At 36.9% G+C, this 24584-nt stretch overlaps 4 protein-coding genes and 1 non-coding gene across 8 annotated transcripts; 2 read left to right on the top strand and 3 right to left on the bottom strand.

The window, feature by feature from the left end:
• The first annotated feature begins 230 nt into the window (after positions 1-230).
• LOC102611658 (exocyst complex component SEC3A) lies at positions 231-11313 on the top strand. Of its 2 annotated transcripts, none has more exons than XM_006473353.4 (25): positions 231-611; positions 1242-1312; positions 1784-1864; positions 1972-2039; positions 2119-2221; positions 2969-3114; positions 3449-3566; positions 3775-3879; positions 4438-4539; positions 4640-4777; positions 5288-5416; positions 5491-5571; positions 5683-5757; positions 6346-6516; positions 6602-6746; positions 6877-6941; positions 7228-7398; positions 7488-7567; positions 8420-8501; positions 9296-9393; positions 9540-9648; positions 9790-9858; positions 10446-10511; positions 10589-10678; positions 10886-11313. In XM_006473353.4, exons 1-25 carry the CDS (start codon positions 437-439, stop codon positions 10994-10996), a joined length of 2649 nt encoding a protein of 882 aa, XP_006473416.2. In that variant the 5' UTR covers positions 231-436; the 3' UTR covers positions 10997-11313. The 2 variants fall into 2 exon arrangements, with proteins under 2 accessions (XP_006473416.2, XP_006473417.2); XM_006473354.3 differs by having other exon boundaries at positions 533-611; positions 2157-2221.
• A 236-nt stretch (positions 11314-11549) lies between these two features.
• LOC102611366 (hypothetical protein) lies at positions 11550-13466 on the bottom strand. The gene is made up of 5 exons (XM_006473352.4): positions 12926-13466; positions 12656-12733; positions 12384-12483; positions 12141-12274; positions 11550-12034 (listed from the first exon to the last, which is right to left on the bottom strand). The coding sequence occupies exons 1-5, from the start codon at positions 13274-13276 to the stop codon at positions 11816-11818; spliced, it is 882 nt and encodes a 293-aa protein (XP_006473415.2). The 5' UTR covers positions 13277-13466; the 3' UTR covers positions 11550-11815.
• Positions 13467-15794: 2328 nt separating this feature from the next.
• Positions 15795-15885, bottom strand: LOC112497786 (small nucleolar RNA SNOR75). Its single transcript, XR_003064769.2, has one exon. It is a non-coding gene; the product is annotated as a small nucleolar RNA SNOR75 (small nucleolar RNA).
• Positions 15886-16229: 344 nt separating this feature from the next.
• LOC102610869 (octanoyltransferase LIP2p, chloroplastic) lies at positions 16230-18909 on the top strand. Of its 2 annotated transcripts, none has more exons than XM_006473350.4 (4): positions 16230-16620; positions 16720-16984; positions 17455-17602; positions 18394-18909. In XM_006473350.4, exons 1-4 carry the CDS (start codon positions 16472-16474, stop codon positions 18708-18710), a joined length of 879 nt encoding a protein of 292 aa, XP_006473413.2. In that variant the 5' UTR covers positions 16230-16471; the 3' UTR covers positions 18711-18909. The 2 variants fall into 2 exon arrangements, with proteins under 2 accessions (XP_006473413.2, XP_024952189.2); XM_025096421.2 differs by lacking the exon at positions 16230-16620 and adding an exon at positions 17237-17269 and having other exon boundaries at positions 16839-16984; positions 17517-17602.
• Positions 18910-20714: 1805 nt separating this feature from the next.
• On the bottom strand, positions 20715-22848 carry LOC102610377 (uncharacterized). Of its 2 annotated transcripts, XM_052442357.1 has the most exons (6): positions 22709-22848; positions 22435-22622; positions 22260-22326; positions 21804-22184; positions 21326-21666; positions 20715-21225 (listed from the first exon to the last, which is right to left on the bottom strand). In XM_052442357.1, the coding sequence occupies exons 2-6, from the start codon at positions 22519-22521 to the stop codon at positions 21007-21009; spliced, it is 1095 nt and encodes a 364-aa protein (XP_052298317.1). In that variant the 5' UTR covers positions 22522-22622; positions 22709-22848; the 3' UTR covers positions 20715-21006. The 2 variants fall into 2 exon arrangements, with proteins under 2 accessions (XP_052298317.1, XP_006473412.2); XM_006473349.4 differs by having other exon boundaries at positions 21804-22142; positions 22435-22812.
• Positions 22849-24584: the final 1736 nt, after the last annotated feature.

Below are 24584 nucleotides of genomic sequence, written 5' to 3'. Positions count from 1 at the left end.
AGGTAATAGAATACTCTTATAATTATTACATCATTATTTTTATTTTTAAAGATAGAGGTAGGTACACAAAACTGAAATAAAATTTGTAGCCTCTACCTCCATCGCCCTCGGAGGAACGATTTGAAAATCAATTTATCTGCTGGCAAACAATTAATTGAAAATCCATAAATATTATATATTTCAAACCCGGATCATCGGGGCGGGTCGAATCTTATCAAAACAGAAAAATCAAACCGTGTGACAATTCCATTCCATGCACTCAAAAATCAAAATATTTTTCGCATTATTTTTATTTTTATTTTTCTATTTAGACGGTCGGCGTCTGTTAACAGTTAAAATGCAAAAAAATTCACGCACCGTGTGAGCTTCGCTGATCTCTATCCTCTCTCTCTTGCATCGTTAGAATCTGTGACGCTGTGATCAGGCCCAAGAAGAAATGGCAAAGTCGAGCGCCGATGACGAGGAGCTTCGTCGAGCTTGCGAGGCTGCAATTGAAGGCACAAAGCAGAAGATCGTCATGTCGATTCGCGTCGCTAAAGGCCGAGGGATGTGGGGAAAATCTGGCAAATTAGGTCGCAACATGGCTAAACCGAGAGTACTCGCACTCTCCAGTACGCTTACTTTCTTTTCTAGCTATCAAATTTGGTTTCATTGTTCTGATCTGTTCTCATTCAGCATTGTTTTTGCTTTTTTGGTTAGAGAAATGTTCTATTGTATTCTGACAATTGATGTGTTGATGATGACCTGGATTAGTAGTATTAGTTCGAATTCAAGAAATGTGAAGTTACCGGGACACGCCTTTGAAATTTTGATGAAACTAGACTCAGTCAGAATTCAGCTAGATTTTATTCCTTGTTAGGTTTTCAGATTCATCATCAGTTACTTTGTGGTGATTGAGATTTTGAACTTTTTTTAAAAAAAAATTGTAGTTCTGACATTGGTAAAAAAGCAAAGGATATTTGTGTCCTAGTCTTTATTGCGGTGACTGTAGGATAAGCTGGGTTCAATATAATCTTGCCAATTTGGAGGGTCATATCGTCATCTCTGATGCTTCTTGATTTTGTGGTTTAGAGAACAGCAACACCCTCTTATGAAAATCCCCTTCTTCTCATTTAGCCTTGAAAGTTAAATATCATTGCAGCTTTTTCTTGTTTTCCTTGGGGCTTTTAATTGATTCCTTAGACCATTTAGTGATACATTATTTATGTGGCATCATCTGTGATAACATGTTGCCTGTGCAGCAAAAGCCAAGGGTCAGCGGACCAAAGCTTTTCTTCGAGTTTTAAAATATTCCACTGGAGGAGTTCTTGAGGTATTTTTGTTTTCCAAGCATTTATATCAATTTATAGCAAAGAACATTGAATAAATTTTAACATTAGTTTGGTACATGAATCTTAATTTAATGATAGCCGAAAAAATGTCTTTACTAATATACAACATTTGGGGCGGGTATCCTTATCTTGACCATAGAGCTGACTTGGTAGTATTCTTACTGGGCTAAGCTAGAATTTTATGCTTATCAGATGTCAAAAATAGGTTTTTTATATGATATTGAAGCTCAGGTTTCCTTTCGATGACACTAGCTAGGACATTATGGAAAGAATGATTTTTTAAGGATTCCCCAATGCATATATCTTAGTAAAGAATACAGGTTGATATGGGAAGTGAGACATTATGATATCCTATCATCAAAGCATTGAGTTTCTATTAGTGAATTATATGTAGAACATATATGTATGATGCTTGTTTTAAATGCTGATACTGCTGAAAATGTCTTTCACAGCCTGCAAAACTGTATAAGCTTAAGCATCTGTCAAAAGTGGAGGTTATAACTAATGACCCCAGTGGGTGTACGTTTACCCTGGTAATGCCTTATCTAATATTTATATATGGAAATATCTTTTCTTTTCTTTTTTTCCCTCCTTCTGGAAGTTACGAATTTTTCTTCCTGCCCGACTGTAATTCTTATAGGGATTTGATAACCTCAGAGGCAAGAGTGTTGCTCCACCCCAGTGGACCATGCGAAACATTGATGATAGGTAATTTCTGTTTTTCTTTTACCTGGGGAACTTCAAACAGCTACATTTTTTTCTCTTAATTTTTTTTCCTGCTTTGCAGGAACCGCCTTTTGCTTTGCATTCTTAATATATGTAAAGATGTTCTTGGTCGCCTTCCCAAAGTTGTTGGTATAGATGTTGTGGAGATGGCTCTTTGGGCTAAGGTGCATATTTTGATCTTTCTTTTACCTTGATAATTCATGTATTTCTATTTGATTTTTGATTTATCTTATTAATGGACAGTTAGTATGTTTGTAGCTGTTGGTACGAGAAAATATTGCATTATGATGGGAATTTGTGTATCAGAATCTTTTGGGTTCTATCGAACATTTAGCTAGTTTTATCCTTAGTGCTATGAATGTTGAAATAATAGATTTTTTTTTTTTTGTTGGGGGGGGGGGGGCAATCAGAGTTGAACTCCTTCCTCACATATGGTAGATTTGCTTCAATGGTAAAGTGTCACAGGGTTTACCTGATTTCTGGATACTATCAGTCTCGGATCAATATTATAATAGTTTGATAAAATAATGAACCTTCAGTATGCAAGAAATCAAGCCAGGTACATGTGGTATTTCAAATTGAATTGGACTGCAGTTCCCAGGGGTCCTACAGTGAGGATTGTCATTTACCTTTTCTTGTTTTGGCTTCCGTTTAAATAAGAACCTGGCTTGCTTCTCTTATTGTGTCAGTGGTTGTTTACATGTTCTATTTGTCGCTTGATCTCTTCTTAACATGTACTATGTACATATGTTCATTAATTGGAACGACAATATGCAATGATGGGTTAATCTGGTGTGCACTATCCTTGGCGATATGTTTAAATTCCCTTGGTTATGTGTTGTGATCGCAGAAGTCGCTTAAAATATTGTCTGTGATTGATTTTGCTACTCTAACTCTCAAATTGGATGCAGGAAAATAACCCTACAGTTACTACTCAAAGAAATCAGCAAGATGGGCCTGTTGCAGCTACTGTGACAGAGAGTGATTTGAAGGTGACTGTTGAAAGAGAACTTGTCTCCCAAGCAGAGGAAGAGGACATGGAAGCTCTTCTGGGAACGTATGTGTTTCACTTTTTTCCTTTGCTTCAGAAGCTCCTAAGTCAGGTTGAGATGTAGTTTTAACAAAATAAGACCATAGTGGGAGAAGTATCTTTACAAAACGTGAATATATGAAAAACTATAGTTAGAGATGTATATATGTTCAAACAAACTGGAGAAACAAAGTGAGACTTGCACTGTACTACTAATCTCTTTCTAATGATTTTGGATCTTAATCTGCTGTATTATTGAAACTGAAACCAAGTTACTGCAGTTCTTGCATCACCCTTTATGTCCCGATAGCTAAACTCATTTTAGATAGCTATGATGTGTCTGAGCAAATATGTTATGCAGTTATGTCATGGGTATTGGTGAAGCAGAGGCATTTTCTGAAAGGTTGAAGCGAGAGCTTCTTGCTTTGGAAGCAGCAAATGTGCACGCCATTTTGGAAAGTGAACCAATGGTAGACGAGGTAATCTCTTTCATTTACGGCTTTATCTTGGAATTAAAGGGAAACCAAGGAGGATGTCTTTGAAGCTGGATAGTGATCTACCATCAGTTATAGGCTTATGGTATTGAGTGGGACCATTACATATAACAGTAGAAAAAAAAACCTTCTTAAGAATCCTTTCCTGTGACAAACATATTTGCAACTTAATTGTTGTTTCTTGATCTTGCAGGTACTGCAAGGGCTTGAGGCGGCCACAAATTGTGTTGATGACATGGATGAATGGTTGAGCATCTTCAATGTAAAGCTTAGGCACATGAGAGAAGACATTGAATCGGTAGGGCTTGTCTGTACAAAATTGTGATTATTCTGATTGTAGGGTCCTGCCTATTGATTGGGTTTTAACTGTAGGTCACATATTCTTTCCCCCCCCAAAAAAAAAAAATACTTCGCTTGTGTCACTACATTATTTGAAAAAGCAACTTTACCTTTGTCATTTCAGTCTGTCTTATCTCAGAGTTGATCAAATTTGCAGTTATCTCAGAGACAGTCACATTTTTAGTTATTGGTGAATTTTGCCCTTTTTTATTGGGAAGGGTTATGGGTTGTGGGTTGAGCAAGACAACTGCAAGAATGATTTCCATATGTAAAATTACTAGTTGTCTTTCTAATTATTTTATTCTCCATAAGCATAAAATTTGAAGAGTATATGTCAATATTCAATGTGACATCTAAGCGTGTTGTTGATAGTTCTCTTTATTTGGTAGTAAAGATTTTTGTTCTCAAAAGTCAAAATAGATGATTGGAGGACTGTTCTGGATACTTTGCATTTTTAGGTTGAGCACCTGATCTCAGTTTATGTTTGCTTGTAATTTTTTGTGTTCATACTATCCAGATAGAAACCCGCAATAACAAATTGGAGATGCAATCTGTAAATAACAAATCACTTATTGAAGAGCTAGATAGACTGCTTGAACGATTGCGTGTACCTTCAGAGGTATGGTATCAACCACTTCTGTTGTGAACATAAAATATATAAATGTAGGAATTTATGCAAACCATAATGTTTTTCCTTATCAATGTTTTGTCTTTTATAGTATGCAGCATGTCTAACTGGAGGTTCATTTGATGAGGCACGCATGCTTCAAAATGTCGAGGCATGTGAGTGGTTAACTGGTGCGCTACGTGGTCTTGAAGTACCTAACCTGGATCCCATTTATGCAAACATGCGAGCTGTATGTATTCTGTTTCTTTTGTTTGTCTCTTTTTTTCCTTTAAAAGATCTGGTTACCATGCAAATATGCAATCAGTTGATGATCTACGGCCTGGAGTTCTACTTTTATGGTTTATGCCTGTACTAATACGGCAAGGCAATATCAATTCTTGTGTTCTCCAACATCTTTTCCTCTCAAAATGTTAGAGCCAGCTTTGGTTTCCTTTTTGAACTGGAATTCACAATATCTAATGTCTCGTTTATTATTTAGATGTCTGTTTGACTACATGTTTAACCTTTGTCTTCGCAACCTAATTGTTATAGCTGCCACAATATGCGTACGGGTTGTGGAACTTATGGGTAAATAATTATGGGCAGCTGTATAACTTATGTTTTCATTCTAATTTTCTGCTAGTGTGAACCAGAAATATCAATTGAAGAGCTCTCTTTGCCTGATTAAGATGTCTATTTAGAAGTTTTTGGTTTGTACGGATGTGTCTATTTCTGAAAGCACTTGCTGAAATGCTTACAGGTCAGAGAGAAACGGGCAGAACTTGAAAAATTAAAGACCACATTTGTTCGGAGAGCTTCTGAATTCTTGAGGAACTACTTTGCTAGTTTGGTAGACTTCATGATAAGTGACAAGAGTTACTTTTCTCAGGTAACTTTCAGCTTTATGCTTGCTCTGTTGATAAAATTTATCAACTTCTAACTTGCTTATTTGCTTGCAAACAGCGAGGACAACTGAAGAGACCTGATCATGCTGACTTGCGATATAAATGCAGGACATATGCTCGCCTTCTGCAACATTTAAAGGTCAAACGATGCACAATCCTGATTGCGCACTTGGTTGTGTTTGTACACATGCACTTGTGATAATGTGTATCACTGGTTTCCTTTTTAATCATTTTCTCTTCCCATTTTCAGAGTCTTGATAAGAAGTGCTTGGGTACTTTGAGGAAAGCTTATTGTAGCTCCCTGAACTTGCTTCTTCGCCGGGAGGTTAGGCACCACGAACTTTCTTTCAAATAGCTTGAAATAATTTATATGGGTATGACATGTATTTGTTTGGTGATAACCATGTACCCTTGGGTTCTTTTATTTTGGTTATGGGTTGTAATTAAAAGTATACAAAAAATAGTAGTTGTTGCACTATTATTGGATGAGGATCCTTGTACTGCAAAGCATCCATTTAGCCTTTTGTGAATGCTGAGAAATATTTATTTATCTTCTTCTTCTAGTTCTTTTGATGTTTTTTGGTAAATTAATTCATGATCAATAACTAAAAGCACTTCCAGATGAACTCTAGCAACATTATTACTAATATTATGACTGATGCATCCAATAAGTCCCATCTTCTTTGTACATCTATGCATGTAACCCTGAAATACCCTCTTTCTGCCACCCAAAAGGAAAGCAAACTCTATGGAACATACTTAATCTTGGCTCTAATCCATCTCTAATGGTTTAAAATGGTTAATCATGTCGTGAATCTCTCTTAAGACTTTTGGCCTCATTATAGTCTAATACCCTGTGAAGCTGCTTTAAGTTTAAACACATGGCTCAAAATCTTAATTTATGCAACAACAGGCTCGTGAATTTGCAAATGAGCTTCGTGCAAGTACAAAAGCATCAAGAAATCCATCTGTCTGGCTTGAAGGTTCCTCGGGATCTGGTCATGGTGGACATTCAGACACTTCTCCAGTTTCTGATGCATATGCCAAAATGCTGACGATTTTTATTCCTCTCCTTGTGGACGAGGTCAATGTTCTATTTTATCACATACTCTGAGCTAGATGTTATCACTTTTTATTAACAGTTTTCTTCTTCATGGCTCAAATTGCAGAGTTCTTTCTTTGCACACTTCATGTGCTTTGAAGTTCCTACACTTGTTCCTCCAGGAGGTGTTCCTAATGGTAATAGAAGTGATGACGACACCAACGACGATGACTTGGGCATTATGGACATAGATGAGAATGACAGCAAAGCTGGTAATCTTTTTTCCCCCCTTAATATGCTTGTATAAAGTTTATTTGTGTCAGTAATGTATGTCACAGGGTTCTGCCTCTCATGGATAGATTTCATGCTGTGGCAATTGAGTAATCTGCTTTGATTTTCTAGATAAAAACTCAGCAGATCTAGCGACGTTAAATGAAGCTCTCCAGGAGTTGCTCAATGGCATCCAGGTAATGCGTGAAAAATGTTTCCTATGTTTTCATATTTCTAATATCTCTTTGCTGTGCTGTTTTCCAATTGAAAGAGTTTCCTTGAACTTTGGAGAGTCAAGGACATCTTAGACTCTGGAAATTTTTTTATTGAAATTTTGGTGGCTTGCTTCTCCTCTGCATGCGCGTGTGTGGGCGTGCGTGCATATGCGTATTTATCAGTCTTCCAGAGTTGAACTTCCTATTTTACGTTGATAGTTCCTGTTTGACTAGCAGAAGGTGCCAACTTTTGTTCTTTGAATTTTAGGAAGACTTTTATGCTGTGGTGGATTGGGCGTACAAAATTGACCCTCTCCGCTGCATATCAATGCATGGGATTACAGAGCGCTATCTTTCTGGCCAGAAAGCTGATGCAGCAGGATTTGTTCGTCTGTTACTTGGTGACCTCGAGTCAAGAATATCTATGCAGTTTGGTCGTGTATGTTTTCGCTATTACCGAAAGAAAGCAATTGCTATATGCATAAAGATTTCTATGATGCTAACTAATTTCATTCATGATTTGTGCAGTTTGTTGATGAAGCTTGTCACCAAATCGAAAGAAATGAGCGTAACGTACGGCAGATGGGCGTCTTATCATACATCCCAAGGTACTCTGGATCTTACAGGCCGATGCTCTTAATTTTTGAATTTGATCTTGGTCATTTTGTACAACAAATTGTTATGAGGGATAGATTTGCCCAACATTGATGAGACAGGGAAAGGAGATTAACTAAGACACTAGTGTCTTTTGATTTATGGATTTAAGTTCTTGAGGACTGTGAATCAAAGGTCCCATGAGTTGTGCTGAATGCATGATGCTGTTATGAATGGTTACGTGTTGACAGTTTCCTCAATCATTCAGATACCTATCATCCACTTTCAAGTTACATGTTGTGGCATGCACAGGAAAACTGTTATGGGACGACAGCTTTTAAGTCAGCTTGCAGATTATGTACATATGCAATAATTGGCTGGCTATTGCCGTAATCTGAAGAATGTTTGTATGCCATTGTGACTGATGGATCTCATGAGTTATAGGTCTAGTAATTTAGTTTTAAATAATGGTCTCAAACGCACCGCATGTTTGGGAGCCTACACGTATTGGGCTGTGGACCCTAATGTTCTGCACATTGCTTTTGAATTTTTTGTTTCTAATGCAGTTTGTCAAAGATATAAATGAATGAATGAATGAATGATAAAAGAAAAATGAAAAGCCAGTGCAATGCTGATGCAGCAAAGCAAAAATTGGTGTTTGGAGTGGTGCTAAGACCCTCTCCAGATTGTCCTGTGCAAACAATAGAAGCTGTTCAAGATGTTGCATACTTTACCTTTATATTTTTAGCAAATTTTATTTTTCACTGAAGCTATATTCAATATTCTTCTTCCATGCTCTCTTTATGTGTTTATTTGTACTAAAGTTTTTGGTTTGAGATTACATTAATATTTTTACTTTTGTACAGATTTGCAACTCTTGCTACCCGAATGGAGCAGTATATTCAGGGACAATCTAGGGATTTGGTTGATCAGGCATACACAAAATTTGTGAGTACATCTTTTAAAGCACTCCTTTTAGTTGTTGATTTGATGAGGGTGTTGTGCTTTGTGCACTATTATGTGACTGTATTAAATAGCTAAATAGATGTGACGGAGTTCAGTAGTTTCAGACAAAGTAATGCTGATTTAGGGTGGGCTTTTTCTTTTCAGTGGGTGGTACAGTGGTTTTGTTGATATAATTTGGATTAGCATAATGGTCAATCAGCCAAGGTATAGGAAAACATTTGAGTGCATTCTGTAACCAGAAATCTTAGTTGTGGACTACCTTAACCTGTATCTCATAAGCTTTGTTTGTATGGTCTGTGGTCTACAACAGATAAAGCATCTAGATCTAAATGAAACATTGACCAACTTGAGTCTGATTTTGGGTGCATGACATATTGAATAGAACCTTTAGAATGACTGCTTAGGCCATAGGTTTTTTAGTTCCAATAAGAATTTGTAATTGCATTTAATTGAATGGAAATATATTGTATTTTATTTCTTGGTCTTCTTGTGTTATTATAATTGAATGTTGATTTACCCTGAGAAATGTCCCAGATTTGAGGGAATCATTGAGAGAGTTTATATTCAAGTCTTTTGCTGGAACTATGGAGAAATCCTTGTCCATCTGTTGTTTGCATTTTGTTTCTTAGTGGGCAGCTGGTCCTCTATCTGTTTTAAATCTTTATTAATACATTTTCGAGTTTCTTGTCCCCAAAAGAAAAGGGAAAAAACAAATGTTGTTTACATTCTGAAGTTAGTTGAGGGTTTAGATTTACATTCTAATTATTGCTTCACAGGTTAGCATAATGTTTGTGACTTTGGAGAAAATTGCACAAACAGATCCAAAATATGCTGATATTTTTCTTTTAGAGAACTACGCAGCATTTCAGAATAGGTATTTTCTTTTCTTTTGGCAATTTCATGGATTTAAAATTGATCTTGTTAGTGATTCTGAAAAAAGCAAGCAGAACTTGGTTTTACTCTTTCAAATATAAATCCATTACTCTGTTCATTCTGCTGACCAGAAGCAACTACCTGCAGCTTATATGACCTAGCAAATGTTGTGCCCACTCTAGCCAAATTTTATCACCAGGCAAGCGAAGCTTATGAACAGGCTTGTACACGTCATATCAGCATGATTATATATTATGTAAGTAATCAACCTCCCTCTCTCCCCCTGTTGTGGAAACTGCGAAATATTGCATGAGAGTTTGATAAGCTTTTCTGTTATCCGATGCATCCTCTGATTTTATATCATGTCGGATGTCATAATAAAGTTGGTCCTTTACAGCAATTTGAGCGACTTTTCCAATTTGCAAGAAAGATCGAGGATTTGATGTACACAATCACACCAGAAGAGGTTAGTAAATTGTTGATCATAATCATATTAGTTTCATAGAAATAAAATCATAATAAATATACTTATCATCGTCTTGGGCCTTATCGCCGTATCTCTCTCTGGATTTCAGAAAGTTGCAGTGTTCTATATCTGATTTCCATGTCAAAAGTGAAATTCATTTTTCTGTCAGGAGATCATAACCTAATTGCAAGCATCTTAAGTTTGATAGATCTGTAGGGTTGAATCGAAAGAGTGTGCATATACGGAGTTGTAGAGCTTGTCTCAAGTCTCTTGACTGGTAATTGCATGCCTTGTTTAACTAGTAAACCCATTATACCATATCAGATTCCTGGATTTCCCAACATTGAAATGTCTGGTTTAGCATGATGCCTAGTATAGAATGTTGACTTTTAAAATTTGTGTTTTGACAGAAGTTTTCTGCTGTGTTGGTGCAGTTTTTGATATACCATATGTTGAGAAGCTCTACTGTAATTCTAACTATGGCAGTAGTGCCTAGTAGTTGTGTTTGCAGATAAACAGAATTTTATATACCAGTAATGCATTGCTGAAAGCTTGGCCTTATGTAAGTTTTTTGGATCAAATTTCAGATCCCTTTCCAGCTTGGATTGTCAAAAATGGATTTGCGGAAGATGTTAAAATCCAGTTTATCTGGGGTATGTCAGTAAATATCTCCAGAATATTTTGTTCTTCGTCCCAGGGACGTAAAAGTAATTTGACTTATTTGACACAGGTTGACAAATCTATTGCTGCCATGTATAAGAAGTTACAGAAGAACCTAACTTCAGAAGAATTATTACCTTCTTTATGGGATAAATGCAAGGTAAGCTGACTGCTTTAATCTGCATTCTTTTATGTGTTTTACTTTTTGGGCCTTGATAAATGTGAGGTAATGCAACATAGGAGTATTCTGTGTGCAAACAGTTCAGCTGAAGAAGCCTCCTTTTATGCCTCCTACCTTCCTGTTTTTATTTATTTATTCTTGCGTCTGAAATTTATAATATTGAAATTGCTTTGCTAAATTTGACAGAAGGAGTTTCTAGACAAGTATGACAGTTTTGCACAACTTGTTGCCAAGGTGTACCCCAACGAGACCATTCCTTCTGTGGCAGAAATGAGAGATCTTTTAGCTTCCATGTAAAAATGCAAAATACTTGTACAATCTTTAGTACTTCGAGTAAAGAGCTGCAATAGCCCGCTGTAATTACTTCTTCTTCAACAGTTCCTCCTCCTACCACCCCCCCCCCCCCCCCCACCCCCCCCCCTCTAATTCGATTTATTGAACAATTTAAGGGTACCACTAGTCGCAATCGTGTCAGGTCGAACCTCCCAATATTGTATCATTTTACGGGATATGCTGTGATCGTTGTTCAGATTCTTGCCTCCTCTATTGTTTCTTGCCCCGTGTTTCCTTTGGTTGATGAAAAAACACAAACCCTTCAAAGGCCTCTGATTCAATCGTCTCTTTTCAAATTGCATCTGGCGTGTGTAAGCCCCCGGAATATATGTTTACTTATGTCAACGGTGGGAGTTATATTGTCAACTGTTTCTCCTCCGTTAATATTTTCATCATTATCTCTTGCTGGCTTAAGCTTTATAAGAATTCTTTACAGAAACATGTCCAGAATCAAAGAGTAAGCTGGGACAAAACGCGACAAAATGAGGAAATGAAAATTAAAATAGCCGAGCTTAAATAAGAAGTAAAAAATTTGCTTCTTTAATTATCTCTTGGTCTTGGATACACTTTCAAAATAGAATTTGAACAGCAAGAAGGCACCACGACCACAAGGACAGAAACATATGCTACGGACGGAATGGAGTGGTACAGGAAGAAAAGAACTTGCGGGAAAGTATAAAAGATTAGAAAAGTGAAGAACCTAGGGGTATGTATACAGTATACTTCCTTTTTTATTTGTTTTTAATGTCCAACCGACAATATCCATGTGCTACCATACCTATCCTACGAAGCAGTGATGCTAGCAGAAAGCCTTGAGAGAAGGAATATGCAAGCTGAGGAAAGTAATGCAGCTCCAGCAAAGCAAACAAGATCCAGACTTGTTACTACAGGTATACTGTTGAACTTTTCTAACACTTCCACTTGAAGTACCATCATCACGGCGTGCCCAATTCTTGATTGGGCTTGCGAAACCGATCCCATTTCCACCCATTTTGGAGGAGTCTGAAAGAGGATACGCACACAAACCTTTTAACAACTTCAACAAAGAAACATGCAAATTTTGTGATGTTGGAGCAAAAGAGTTGGGCAAATTAATTAATTAATTTACCTTCAAGTAGAAGAGACCAAATAAATTTGATCCAGGTATCTGTGAAGATTTTTCCTTTATATTCTTTGATCCCACAAACATGGCATACAATCCTACCCCAAAAATAAGGAGGGCAGTCCCTACCAAGAACATGTCTGCATAATATAGATATGGACATATATTAGTTTAGTAATGAAACTATCTAGACTTACATGTTCTCTCATCTAAGAAACAAAGTAAATACAGAGAGAGATCGAGAGATACCTATGGCCTCTATCACTAGATGCATTATATGTGCTTGATTTGCCTTTTGAGATAACGAGTTAAAGAACTTGAAATATGACTCTAAAAGAAGAAAGCAACCCTGCAGTACAAATAATGTAAGTGATCTTTCTCATTATGGTATCTCTCCCTCTCTCTCTCTGTCTACACACGCGCGCGCGCGCGCACACATAAATAATTAAGACAAGTCCTGTTAATTTTTACCAATTATTTGTTCCTTATATAAAATAAAAGCAGAAAACGTTAATTATTACCTCCAGAAAACACAATATATAGCCGAGTAAGGATCCCGCAACAGCAAAGAATGTAAAGAATCGACAATCAATTATAACCTGAACGGATTGCAATAGAGAATAAAATATAAGCACATTACCGTAATTATTTTTATCAAAGCTTTAAGATCGATGGCCTGTCATCATCAAGAGCCAAACACTAGGAATCCTAAACGTAGTTGTGTATGATGTAATATATATATATAAACAGAAAGACGATGCATGAATAAATTATGTAATGTATATATTTACCCTTTCAATGAACCTCTGAATGTGTGAGCTGGAAGATGTTGGATTCACAGATGGCCTTGGCCTTAAGAACTTAAGCGCAGCACGAGTAACATTTGCAAGCAGAGAGGACAGGTCAATTCCTCGACCAACCTCTGTCTTTGCTGTGATCATAAGACTATCTGAGGCGGACGCGGACGCCTTAAACTTAATGGGCGCCGCTGATTTCCTCTGACCAGGATCACTGTAAACTGATCTATTCTCCCCGGTATTAAACCCGGAGTTACTCAAATACCTCACTGTTTTAAATGAAGAACACGAGAAAGGAAGTATGTACCTCGAGGTCGAGGGCAACGTTAACATAGTGGTTGCCATTTGTAGCTGGAATTAAATATTAATTAATCAATTAAGGTTGAGCTTTAAAGATTTCATTTGTAACGTGCTTGCAGTTGTTTGTTTATATACACAGTAACCATCACTGTCCCTGCATGGCGGGCGCCGGGCGGTATGTGAGAAAAGAAGATCCGCAACATTTGGCGCTACATGGGATAGTCATCTTTTTCTTGGAGAGGTTGGTCTTCTTTTTACAACGTTCATTGCCACACAAGGACCTCACGTGAGGCCGTGAGGGTTTAGTTTCTCCCAGCGTGTGGGTCCGTCTGCATTGTGAACCGGACGCGTGTTACCGGTCAGTACTTTTCTTTGCTGAGGACAAGTTTTACCACCGTGGCTTCAAAGTTAGCAATGACTTCCAGAACTCATATCTAAGGTCCGTAAATAATACTCCAATGTCTTGCGTTCTCCATCGTTGGCTTGCCCGCGCATGGGATCTTTAAATGATTCCTGTTAAAATTCTTGGCAGCCGGCACCTGAATTGAACTTAACCATCCTAGATTACCGTAGACTGATTGATTACCTACACCACCGTCTCGATTTTTCTTTCATTAATAAATATACCGACCACGTTACATCTACATTTTCTTTGCGTCCCTTTTTTTTTTTACGGTTTAATAATCAATTTTTAAAAAGTTTAATAATCAAATTTTAATACTGTCAAAATATACCATTACTGTAAATAAGCCAACTACACTGTTACTTTAATAACATATCGCATATATATGTATATAAATTTATGCAATTCGATTATTAAGTGTAAGAACCATCCTTGGTGCACGACCGAGAGTGAGTCATCGTAAAGCGCTTCAGCCTTGTTTATCCACGGAGTCTTCCACAAATCCGGAGCAATAAGAAACATCGCCGCAAGGCGCAAACAAATCATGATTATATCTGATTAATAAAAATTAACTTTCAAGATTTTTAAAACGAGTTTAAATGCCGCTACATAGTGTATAATTTCTCACTGAGTAATCAATCTTCAATGCAAAAGAAAATTGGAAAAATGATAATAATTAAGATAAAAAGTTGTCGTGAAATTTACATGGAATCAGGGATCAGTTATAAACACGACCACTTATGAATAGAACCTCGGATCCCAAAACCGGAGAAGGCCTAGCCTCAGCAGCCTCTGCTTCAAGACTAAAAGAATTCAATAATGTGCCCAAAGGATTCGTCATGGCAAAAAATCGGAGTTTGCTGTTGCTGCAGCTCAAGCCCCAAAATTATTTCCAATATTATTCATTATATCAATTGTGAAATTTTAGTAAACAAAAGAAGAATTTTGTATTAACATCCAAACTCCCAAGCTTTGCCCAAAGCCAAATCACAATAAAATCTAAACTCAGCTGCTTGAGATAATATTAAGAAGAAATTTACAAGAATCTCTCGCCAAAAAGGTTTAAAATAAGGTTGTAAATGCCAGACAGAAATATCGAAATGCATGGTTTGAAAATATCAAATAACAAAACCTTACACTAACAGACAGTGCAAGTAAAAGTGTCTTAACACCTATCATGCGAGACCCACTCAAAAATCCACATATAGAAACATTAATATATCAACAAAGATGCTCTCACACACTTAGCTACATCCGCACGCAAAAGGAATGTCGTTCTGGTTGAGGCTTTCTTTCCCTTGTTATTATTAGTAAAGGGGGGACTGGCAGTGCAAGTAAAAGTACTTAACACCTACCATACATGACATGTTCCACATAGAGACACACTATATGAATCAACCGAAGATGATGGTGATGATTCAGCTAAACCTTAGAGATCACACATGCAAAAATGTTAAGTAAATCCTCATCAAATTTTCTACTTCAGATAATAATTGATAAAACACTTGAAATCATCATAATAAAAGTACATGAAAGAATTTATTCTCATAGTAATGTGGCTCAAAAGTGCTTGAAATTAATCAAAGGAATTGAGTGCCTCAGGAAATAAAAGGTCGTTTTTCTTCATCATAGCCACATTTTCTCTATCAATGTCCAGAAAGGACTTGTCAAATCGAATCACAGAACTTGGAGAACCAACATAAAGGCATGCAAGCAACAAACTCAAGTATTTATGAAATGTACAGCATTCATAGATACATGAATATACATGCATACGCATTACGCACTTCATACTTGCCATAACCAAACAATGCTTTCTGGCATAATTCACAGTAAACAAGCTAAGACAAAGCTTATTAGTATATGTTCATAAGCACAAAAACAACCAATTTTCATTTGAAAAATAACTCAACAACTATAGGAAGATCATAAAATTAGGATTTGCACATACAAGCACCAATGCATATTATATATAAAATATATGATTCTACAGTCTGTAGATGGAAACCCAGTTTATGTTGCATACAATTTATGCATCCAAAGGAACATGGTAGTGAATATAAATAACAATTCCAAACGATTAGATGAATAAGCAAAATACGAAGATAAGCTTATGCACTCAGAAATTTATGAACGAAATAGATGTGTTATAATGGGGGCTTATCTCAGACAAATGCCTCGATTTGTCGTCAAGGGTGAATGGATTAGATAATTGATCGGACTCGTCATCATTAATTCATCATCACAGATAAAATCCCCAAATCAATTTCTCTTATTCATGTTGTGTGTAAAAATAAAACAATTTTTATAAATGAACATTAACAAACAAGCAAAAGATACAACAAGACAATCATCTGAGACAACAAAAGCCCTAACCTAGAACAGGCACTGCTTAGTAGTAATGCGAGTGCAGCGTCACCAATTAAGAGCCAATCTCACTTTGATTTATACACGAGTGTTCTCGTTACCCTGTTTAGGGTTTGTTAATAGCTCAAAGGGGCGAATTTACGAAAATCACTAGCTAGTTAAATGTCAAAAGTACCCCTCAAAGCAAAAGTTGCTGGCTGTACTTGTATTGCACCTTGAGCGTCCACGTCAGCATTCGTCCTCTTCTTTCTTTTTGATGGTCTTGATTGAACTGTAGCATCGGTTACTACGCTGCCCTGTTAATTCTCACTCATCTTCATTATTCTCGTAAACCTTTTTCCCAAATGTATGTGAATGAGAATTTGGTGCATTTTTGGCTTCATGTTTGATCAAATGGATCCTTCTTCGACCGACTAGTGGAAGATCATTTTTTTTCCTTTCTTTAAAAAAAAAAAGAAGAAGAAAAAAGCATGATTCTTGCAGCAACTTCAGGTTTTTGTTCAGTCCCAACATGCCCAAGTCTTGACCAATCCAAAAAGCTAAACCGTGGCAAAATCTTCTGCGAATCAAAGCAAGTATTATATTCCAAAACCTCAATAACCCATGAAAGAAGAAAAACGTAAGTGAAACGTAAATTGCTCTCTCTTTTTCACAAACACCTTCTATTCAATGCATTGAACAGTGTAACTCGACTTGTTCAACTTAATTATTGGTTCAGGTGTGAGTGTTTTGATTTGTACAAGGAACTGGTTCCTTACAATGAAGCATGGTCATGGCAGAAAAACGTAGTAAAGGAAAAGAAGGCGTTGATTGAAAGAAATGAAGACTGCCCCGACACGCTGATTGTTCTACAGCATAGTCCTGTTTATACAATGGGTACTGGTGGCTCTGAAGAGTACCTTAATTTTGACTTAAAGGACCCTCCTTTTCAAGTTTATCGAACTGAACGTGGCGGTGAAGTTACCTATCATGGTCCTGGCCAGGTGCTAAGCTCATTTCTTGCTTATGATGTCTTTGAATTATGTTTACAAATTGATATTTCTAGTATTAGTAGCTTGCTTACGTGCATATCATCTCATTTTGTTATTATTTTTTTTACTCTCGATAGTATATGTCATCTAAAATAAGCATCAATTGGACTCTATGTACAACTATAACTCTATCAGTTGACATCTAAGGCAAGCATGTAAACCTTGAAGCTTTTTATAACTGAGGCAAATCACTATGAACTGCAGGACATTCTGTGATACCATGAACTTGAATACAAGGTAACTCAATACATTATAATTTGGAATATTTGATTATATTAGACATTATTGGCACTCTAATTTGAAATCTGTTACCTCCTTCATGGCTCTTTGGGGATCACACTATTTAACTTCCTTAATAAATTGTAGTCCTCTCTTTGTTTCATTTTGTATGCCTAACTTGTGATGCATGTATTGTTCTGTAGCTAGTTATGTACCCTATTATCAATCTGCGAAATCACAAGATGGATCTTCATTGGTACCTCAGGGCACTTGAGGAGGTTGCCATTCGTGTTCTCTCAACATTCTCCATCAAGGCTTCCCGGGTCGAGGGTTTAACTGGGGTCTGGGTTGGTAAGTACATTTTATTACTCTTTGTTCTGGTATATTTGAGCTTTGAAAATGCTGGCATGCCTCATAGTGCCAGTGCTATGGAAGGTCTGTGCATATATGTGTGACTGTAGTAAGAAGTCAACTCTGAACACGGGTGTCTTTCCTCACTGAATCATTGTCATTTATGAATTATGTAGTACAAAACATGGTGCAGCAACTGCTTTTACACGAATTCTGTCAAGAATTTATAAAATTTTCGAATAGAAAACATGGTAAACATTTGGAAAAGCCTCTTTAACCTCAGTTATACTTAATCTTCCAAGTTTGCAGCACCTTTCTAAGTACCTAAGAATCTAGCTGTATTGAGTTATTTTAGATGAGACTCATTTTAGGACTTATCAAATTGATATTGCTTTTTACCTGGATCTCTTTCCAAAAGTTTGTTGGACCATCAACGTAAGTGTTTTGAATTGGTATATAATTGACCCCTGTATATAGTTTTATAGGTCCACATTTGCTGTTGAGATTGCAGTGAGCCACAGAAAAGCATATTGGCTGAGGAAAAGCTCTAGGAAAATTCAATCCTAGTTAACAAGTATTATGGTTCTGGTGATTGAGGAACCAGGACTTCATGTGGTCCATAGTCGAAGTTATATATTTGGAAACTGGCAGGTTTTCGGCCTTCGCCATTGACTCTTTGTAAATATTAGTTGACCACTCTGTCCTGATTTAATGTCATTAAGAAAAAGAAAATGTGGCCTAATTGATTGCAGTCTCTTGATGTGTTTTCTCTTTTCTGATTTTAACTACAGGAGATCAGAAACTGGCAGCAATAGGGATACGTGTATCTCAGTGGATTGCTTATCATGGCTTAGCATTGAATGTTACCACGGATCTAACACCCTTTCGTTGGATAGTCCCATGCGGTATACAAAATCGTCATGTTGGAAGCATAAAGGGTTTGGTAGGAGAATCTCAATCACTGACTGCAGAATTCCGTCATCCTGATGACTGCGAACTGATTGATATCGCTCACAATTCTTTGATTAAGGAGTTTTCTGAAGTTTTTCAGCTTGAAATCCACAATAAGGCCATCCCTTTGTCAGAGCATTTAGAGAAAAATATCTAATTTCATTTGCTACACTACTGTTAGTCTAAATATTGTACACAACATGAAAAAGAATGACGTATAGTGAGAAAGAAATTTCCAGGAAGAAGATCCAAGTATTTCTGTTTATACCAATGCATAACTTGACTATGATGTACTCGGCTCTAGAAAATATTCCTGTTGTTTGCAATGTCTAAAATTCAACATCTCATTTTCTGAACTTTGAACTGTTGAGTCTGTAACTTATCCAACTTCCAAACCTGTTGCTCCAGTGTTGAGTGTATGTTATTGCATGCTTCAAACCATCCTTGTTCAAACTTTCTACTTATTTAATCAATATATTGAGGAACATACGGGGGTGATGTGAGTGTGTGTTGGTTGTGTGAAATATTGGGTGATGTGAGTGTGTGTTGGTTGTGTGAAATATTGTCCCCTCTATGTCTATGGGGTAACTGGAAGTGGAAGGAGTTTATAAGCTTTTTTTTTTTTGAGAAGGAAGGAGTTTACAAGCTAAGAAAAAGAAAATGGATAATAAAGATTTAATGGTTGTTTCAAGTTTGTCTCAACGAATTGTTTTACCTTCAAGATGATTTAAACTCTGAGCTCAAGCATTTATGTCGAGAAAGGGAAGTGAAAGCAGCACTTGAAGTCATGGATAAATTGAAAAATATAGGAATTTTTTTGGACTCGCCTGATATCATTGAACTGCTTAACGTTTGCATGGATTTGAAGTTGTTGGAAGCTGGGAAAAGATTTGAAGTATGTTATGAGGTCCCCGTCAAAATCCAGTTCTGTTGTATTTAATGGACTGGTGGAAGTATATTGTAAATTGGGTGATACGAGGACTGTGAAATGAGTGTTCGATCAAATATCAATGAAAAACTTGGATTCAAAAACTTGCACTCTTGGTATTTATTCCTTCAGGGTTCGGCAGAAAATGAGAAAGGAAAAGCCGCTCTAAAATTTTTTTCCCAGATGAAAGAATGATGGAGTAAGGCCAAATTGGTCTACTTTTGTTGGTGTTATTACTGCCTGCGGTTGCTTTGGTGCAGTGGATGAAGGATTTCAACATTTTGAGTCCGTGACCAGGGATTATGACATCAATCCTACACTAGAACATTTTCTGGGTATTGTCGATCTTTATGGAAGATTACAGAAGATAGCTGAGGCCAGAGAATTTATTAGAAATATGCAAATTGACGCAAGCTCTGTTGTTTGGGAGACGCTGGAAAAATACGCCCAAACTGAGCCAGGACTGCTGCTAGGTGAACCATCTTCGAGTTTGAGACTTAGCAACAAGAAGAAGGTAAGGGAAATCCCGATTTAGCCAGAAGAAAACGAGCCCCGATAGGAGCAAGGCTTACAAAAAGCTGAGGTCTTTGAGGAATGAGGTGAGGATGCAGGCTATATGCCATACACAGAGTATGTGCTCCATGATCTTGACCAAGAAGCAAAAGAGAAGCCACAGACGTGTCGCAGTGAAAGACTAGCCGTTGCTTACGGGCTTATTAGTACTCCTCCCGGTAGAACCTCAAGGATAAAAAAGAACTTGAGGATCTGCGGGGAGTGCCATAACTTTATCAAGAAACTTTCAAGCATTGAGAACAGAGAGATAATTGTCAGAGACAAGACAACATGAGATTTCATCATTTTAAGGATGGCGAGTGTTCATATCGTGATTATCCCGCTTGCGACTGTTGATCGTTAGAATTATAATCGTCTACTGTTGTGAAAACAAATACGGATAGATTGTTTATTGTACTCATAACAGAAACGATATCATGTGCAATGACACTTTTGTTTCTTGTCATTTTAAACACTTTGATATGATTGGGATCCAAGTTTGTTCAAGGTCAAGTAATTAACTGGTTTCCTCTTGATGTAAAATTCGGGAGCTGCTATTTCCATTTACTTTCTGGACAGATGCTTTAACTGATGTGTGACAATCAAGCATTTGATTCTTTTGCTACAAATCCTCAGAAAAACGAAGAGCTAGACAATTTGGGCTCTTCAAAGTGTTGCAGATTCTGAAAATACAGATGTGTTACCTTATGAACTGCGCCTGTTTACCATTCTGTACAAACAAGCACCTTAGATCAGTGATACAGCAGGATCAACTGCGGTCTAGCAAGCTAGGCAACTGTTTCAAAACCAACTCAGCCAACACAAGTTGCACAAACCCCAATAGAACAAAACTTCTTGGCCTCAAGATCATTAGGACAACATCTACAGCAAAACTAGCATTTCCCTACAATTCATCAACAAGACGTAAAGATTCTACATGGAAGACCATTGTTGATGTATTCCCATTGATACATTAATAGTTCTCAGCTACAGGTCTAGAAGGAAAGAGCCTCAGAAGAAATGTCAACAATGACCAGAGGCAAACCACACCAAGGACTTGGAAAATCACTACCATGGAAACCATTGCACTGCCTCTTTCCAGCAATTCCGGAGATCTCGGAAGATCTTTCATTGAGAACATCAATCTCTCAATGAAATTAGCAGCTTTGCTCAACTGATAAAGTCTGTATACCTGCCAATAAAATAAAGTCATTAAAATCCTTGATTTTAAAATAAAGTTAATAAATCCTTGATTTTGGCCTGAGAAAGATAAATATGAGTCAAGAAACAACCTCAAAGATGATAGGAATTAAGGGCCAACATGACGACCCACGCTTGTCAAGATTGGTCTCAAATGCAAGTTGAGCCGCACAACCAACCAGAAATGGAAGCACTGCAACCAAGGCTGGCAGTCGAAGCACTGGCCAAGTTACATAGACGGCAAAGAGAGGGGCAACAACCTTTAAGCCCGTCGTGAAGAAAGCAGAAGTCAAGTATCCCCTGAGCCCTGTGATAAGACCCCACCTCTTTGGGCTGAATTGTAAATATGGCCTCTGAACTCGATCAGTGATTCGCAGAAATATTGCAAGACCAACATAAAACATGGACTCAAAAGTCAAAGAAGACACGATCTCTGCATAACAACCTCAGCAGTTTAATTGATCACAGAGAAGAAAACAAATGCAACTTACAAAGCTCACATATTTTATACAAAGTTACTGAGTTGAAAGCTAAACAACATAAAAAGAAGAACTCAGCTCTATGATATACCCATGAGAAGATTGTCCTTGATGAAATCCTCTATTACATTGCCAAGGAACATCTGGGGGAGAATCAACGACGATATCAACACGACAGGTGCCAAAATCCAAAGGAATGAGCCCTTGTCTTCTTGGAACGGAGCTGACATCAACTTTCCTTCTTCCACCAGCTGGTGAGTCAGTCCACAAAACGATACTGAACCCGATTTCCCACGAAACGGCTCCGGCCCATTAAAAATAGCAACTGGCAAACTAGAATTTTCACCCGAAGGGAATCCCAATTTTGTGTCTGAACCAGAATTAGACGCACATAATATAGCTCCTCTTTTCGAACTCCATGCCGAATACCCTTCAATTTTATGCTTTAAATTAGGAAAAGTGTTCCCTAAAACTGAAAAAGAAGAGTTATTTCCTCAATTTCCTAAGCAACCAGATAACAAATTAAGATTAAAGATGGAGACTGTACATTTGTATGCATTTCCAAATCGAATGCTTTGACTTCTTGACCCGAACTGGCTTGCAGAAGGTGAAACCTTGAACGTAGTAGATTGCAGACAGAAATGAAGAGAGTGGGTTTTAAACAAAGATAATCAATAATGAACTGTAAAATTGATGTTCAAACGGGAAAATAATTTACTTACAAATTGATGCGAGAGGAAACCACAATTCGATGATTTAAATTTCGGGAGTTGAAGTCCACGACAAACGGATTGAACTTCCATTTTCATTCGAGGGTTGTAGGGTTTTGGCGTAGTCGTTGGTTATCTCGTTCTTTTCGATTCTAAAACCCTAAACCCTGCTTCAAGTAAGGATTTGCGGCCATTATACTCTGAAAATTGAGAAACTGCATGAACGTTCTTCCACCAAAATTATGTTACATGAATATCCTAGCAATCCTGGAAGTTACTAAATTACCTTTATTCATAAACTCCACATGCGTGACGAGTTTGAAGAAATGAATTAAAAACTAGAAATTAAAAAAAGAAATCCCATTGGAGTTAAGTTTTTTTTACTTGCCCATTGGAGTTAATTGGTTTGAAGGCTTTGAGTTTTTTTTTTTTTTTTTTGAAAGATTTTGAGAGATTTTGATTTTGAAAGTTATGTTGGTGAAAGAGAGTGGGGTCGATATTGCTTATGGTACCTTGGGGTATTTTAGACTTTTCTTAGTCGTTTTGAGACAATCTGCAGATTGTGCGTAAATAGTTGCATATCCGTGAAAGTTAATAATTATTTGGAGGCATACAATTGTTAACCTTTCCACATTTGACTTTACACGCAATATTGTTACTTGTGAGATCCGGGAATGACAAGCGGACTTGTTTTAACACAATATTATTCAGTGGTTATCTTTCCTCCTAATATGCTCTTCATTTTTATTTTTTTAAGGCTAAACGCACATTAATCCTTTCATTTCTCATGTAAACGAGATTTAAATATAGCATTTATTATTTTTAATACTGAAGATTTTATTATCTCAATTAAATAATACTCATGTTTTATTTTTTTTTCTTTGAATAAGATATAATTTTTTTAAATAACATATGGTTTCACATTTTTTTTCCTTAAATGGGGTGCAATCTACATGTATTTATAATTTGAAATATATTGAGAGCAAGAATTTATCCATAGTTCAGCTCAAAAATCTAACAATCATAATACGAAAATGTTCCATACATATTACTTAATAACGCTCAATATTTGGATAATACCCAACTTGTATAAATAATACCCAACTTGTAACATGAGGTCGTAAGAATTATGTACCTCCAAATTTATGTAAGTTATAAAGTTCGATGAAATGTTCCATACATATTACATAATAAGGCTCAGTAAAATATTAGTTAAAAGCGCCCCAAGTTCAATAATTAATGTTGTTAAAACGATCCAAGTTGGCGATTAAGGTCTCGGTATTTGAACAAGTGAATGGATAACCCTCCCAACCAAGACCATACAAGCCGCAATCTTCTAAAGCATTTTTGAAATCAAAAATCAAGTTTATGTTCTTTTGGGCTACCTCTTCTTTTCTCCTTAACCTTCAAAATCTGGTTGAAATCCCCTCCATATAGTCGAGGGGCTGCTGATAGCGTGGACAGCCTTCCCAATAAGCACCAAGAATGTTTCTTTTCCGATTGTTCATGGTGGCCATAAAATCCTGTAAATCGATCACCATGTTAGATTTTCACGTGCAACATAATAATGTCAATATGGCGCATATTATAGGACAATAAATTGATATTAACATCTGAATTCCAGAGTAATGTTAACCCTCCACCATAGCCCGAGTAGTCTACAGAGAAAACAAAATTCATAATTTAATTTAACATGAATAACTTCCATTTGATGAGAATTATGCTTAGTTTCACTTAAGAAAACAAAATTTGTTTATACTGGTGGAGAATCTATTAATGTGTGGAATGTTTGAGGGTTCCCCTAGTCTCGAACATTCCAACATAAGGCCCTCCTTCTGTTCGGTGGGGTTGTGATCAGCTACCGCCGTTAAAACATCCAAAAAGTTAGCTTGTAATTTAAAAGTTGAGAGAGTAGAGAAAGATGACAGCAACATTAACTTTCCTTGTAAGTTCATCCTGGTAGCAGTTGAGGAAATTTTAACTCTTCATCTCCATTTCCTTGCTACTCTTTTTCATGGTATCTTGTTCAGAGAAGGCTGAAGTCATGGAGATCATTGAATTCGTCAGCTTCTGCACAAGTAGTTTCTATGTTCTTTGAGAAGAAGTACAATTAGCACAACTTGATTTAGGTCGAAGATTAGTTGGAATTCAAGCTGAGTCTA

Source organism: Citrus sinensis, chromosome 5 (assembly GCF_022201045.2).
Source record: "Citrus sinensis cultivar Valencia sweet orange chromosome 5, DVS_A1.0, whole genome shotgun sequence".
Classification (NCBI taxonomy): domain Eukaryota; kingdom Viridiplantae; phylum Streptophyta; class Magnoliopsida; order Sapindales; family Rutaceae; genus Citrus; species Citrus sinensis.
The sequence above is the reverse complement of the archived record's forward strand: the minus strand, read 5'-3'. Positions and strand labels throughout refer to the sequence as shown.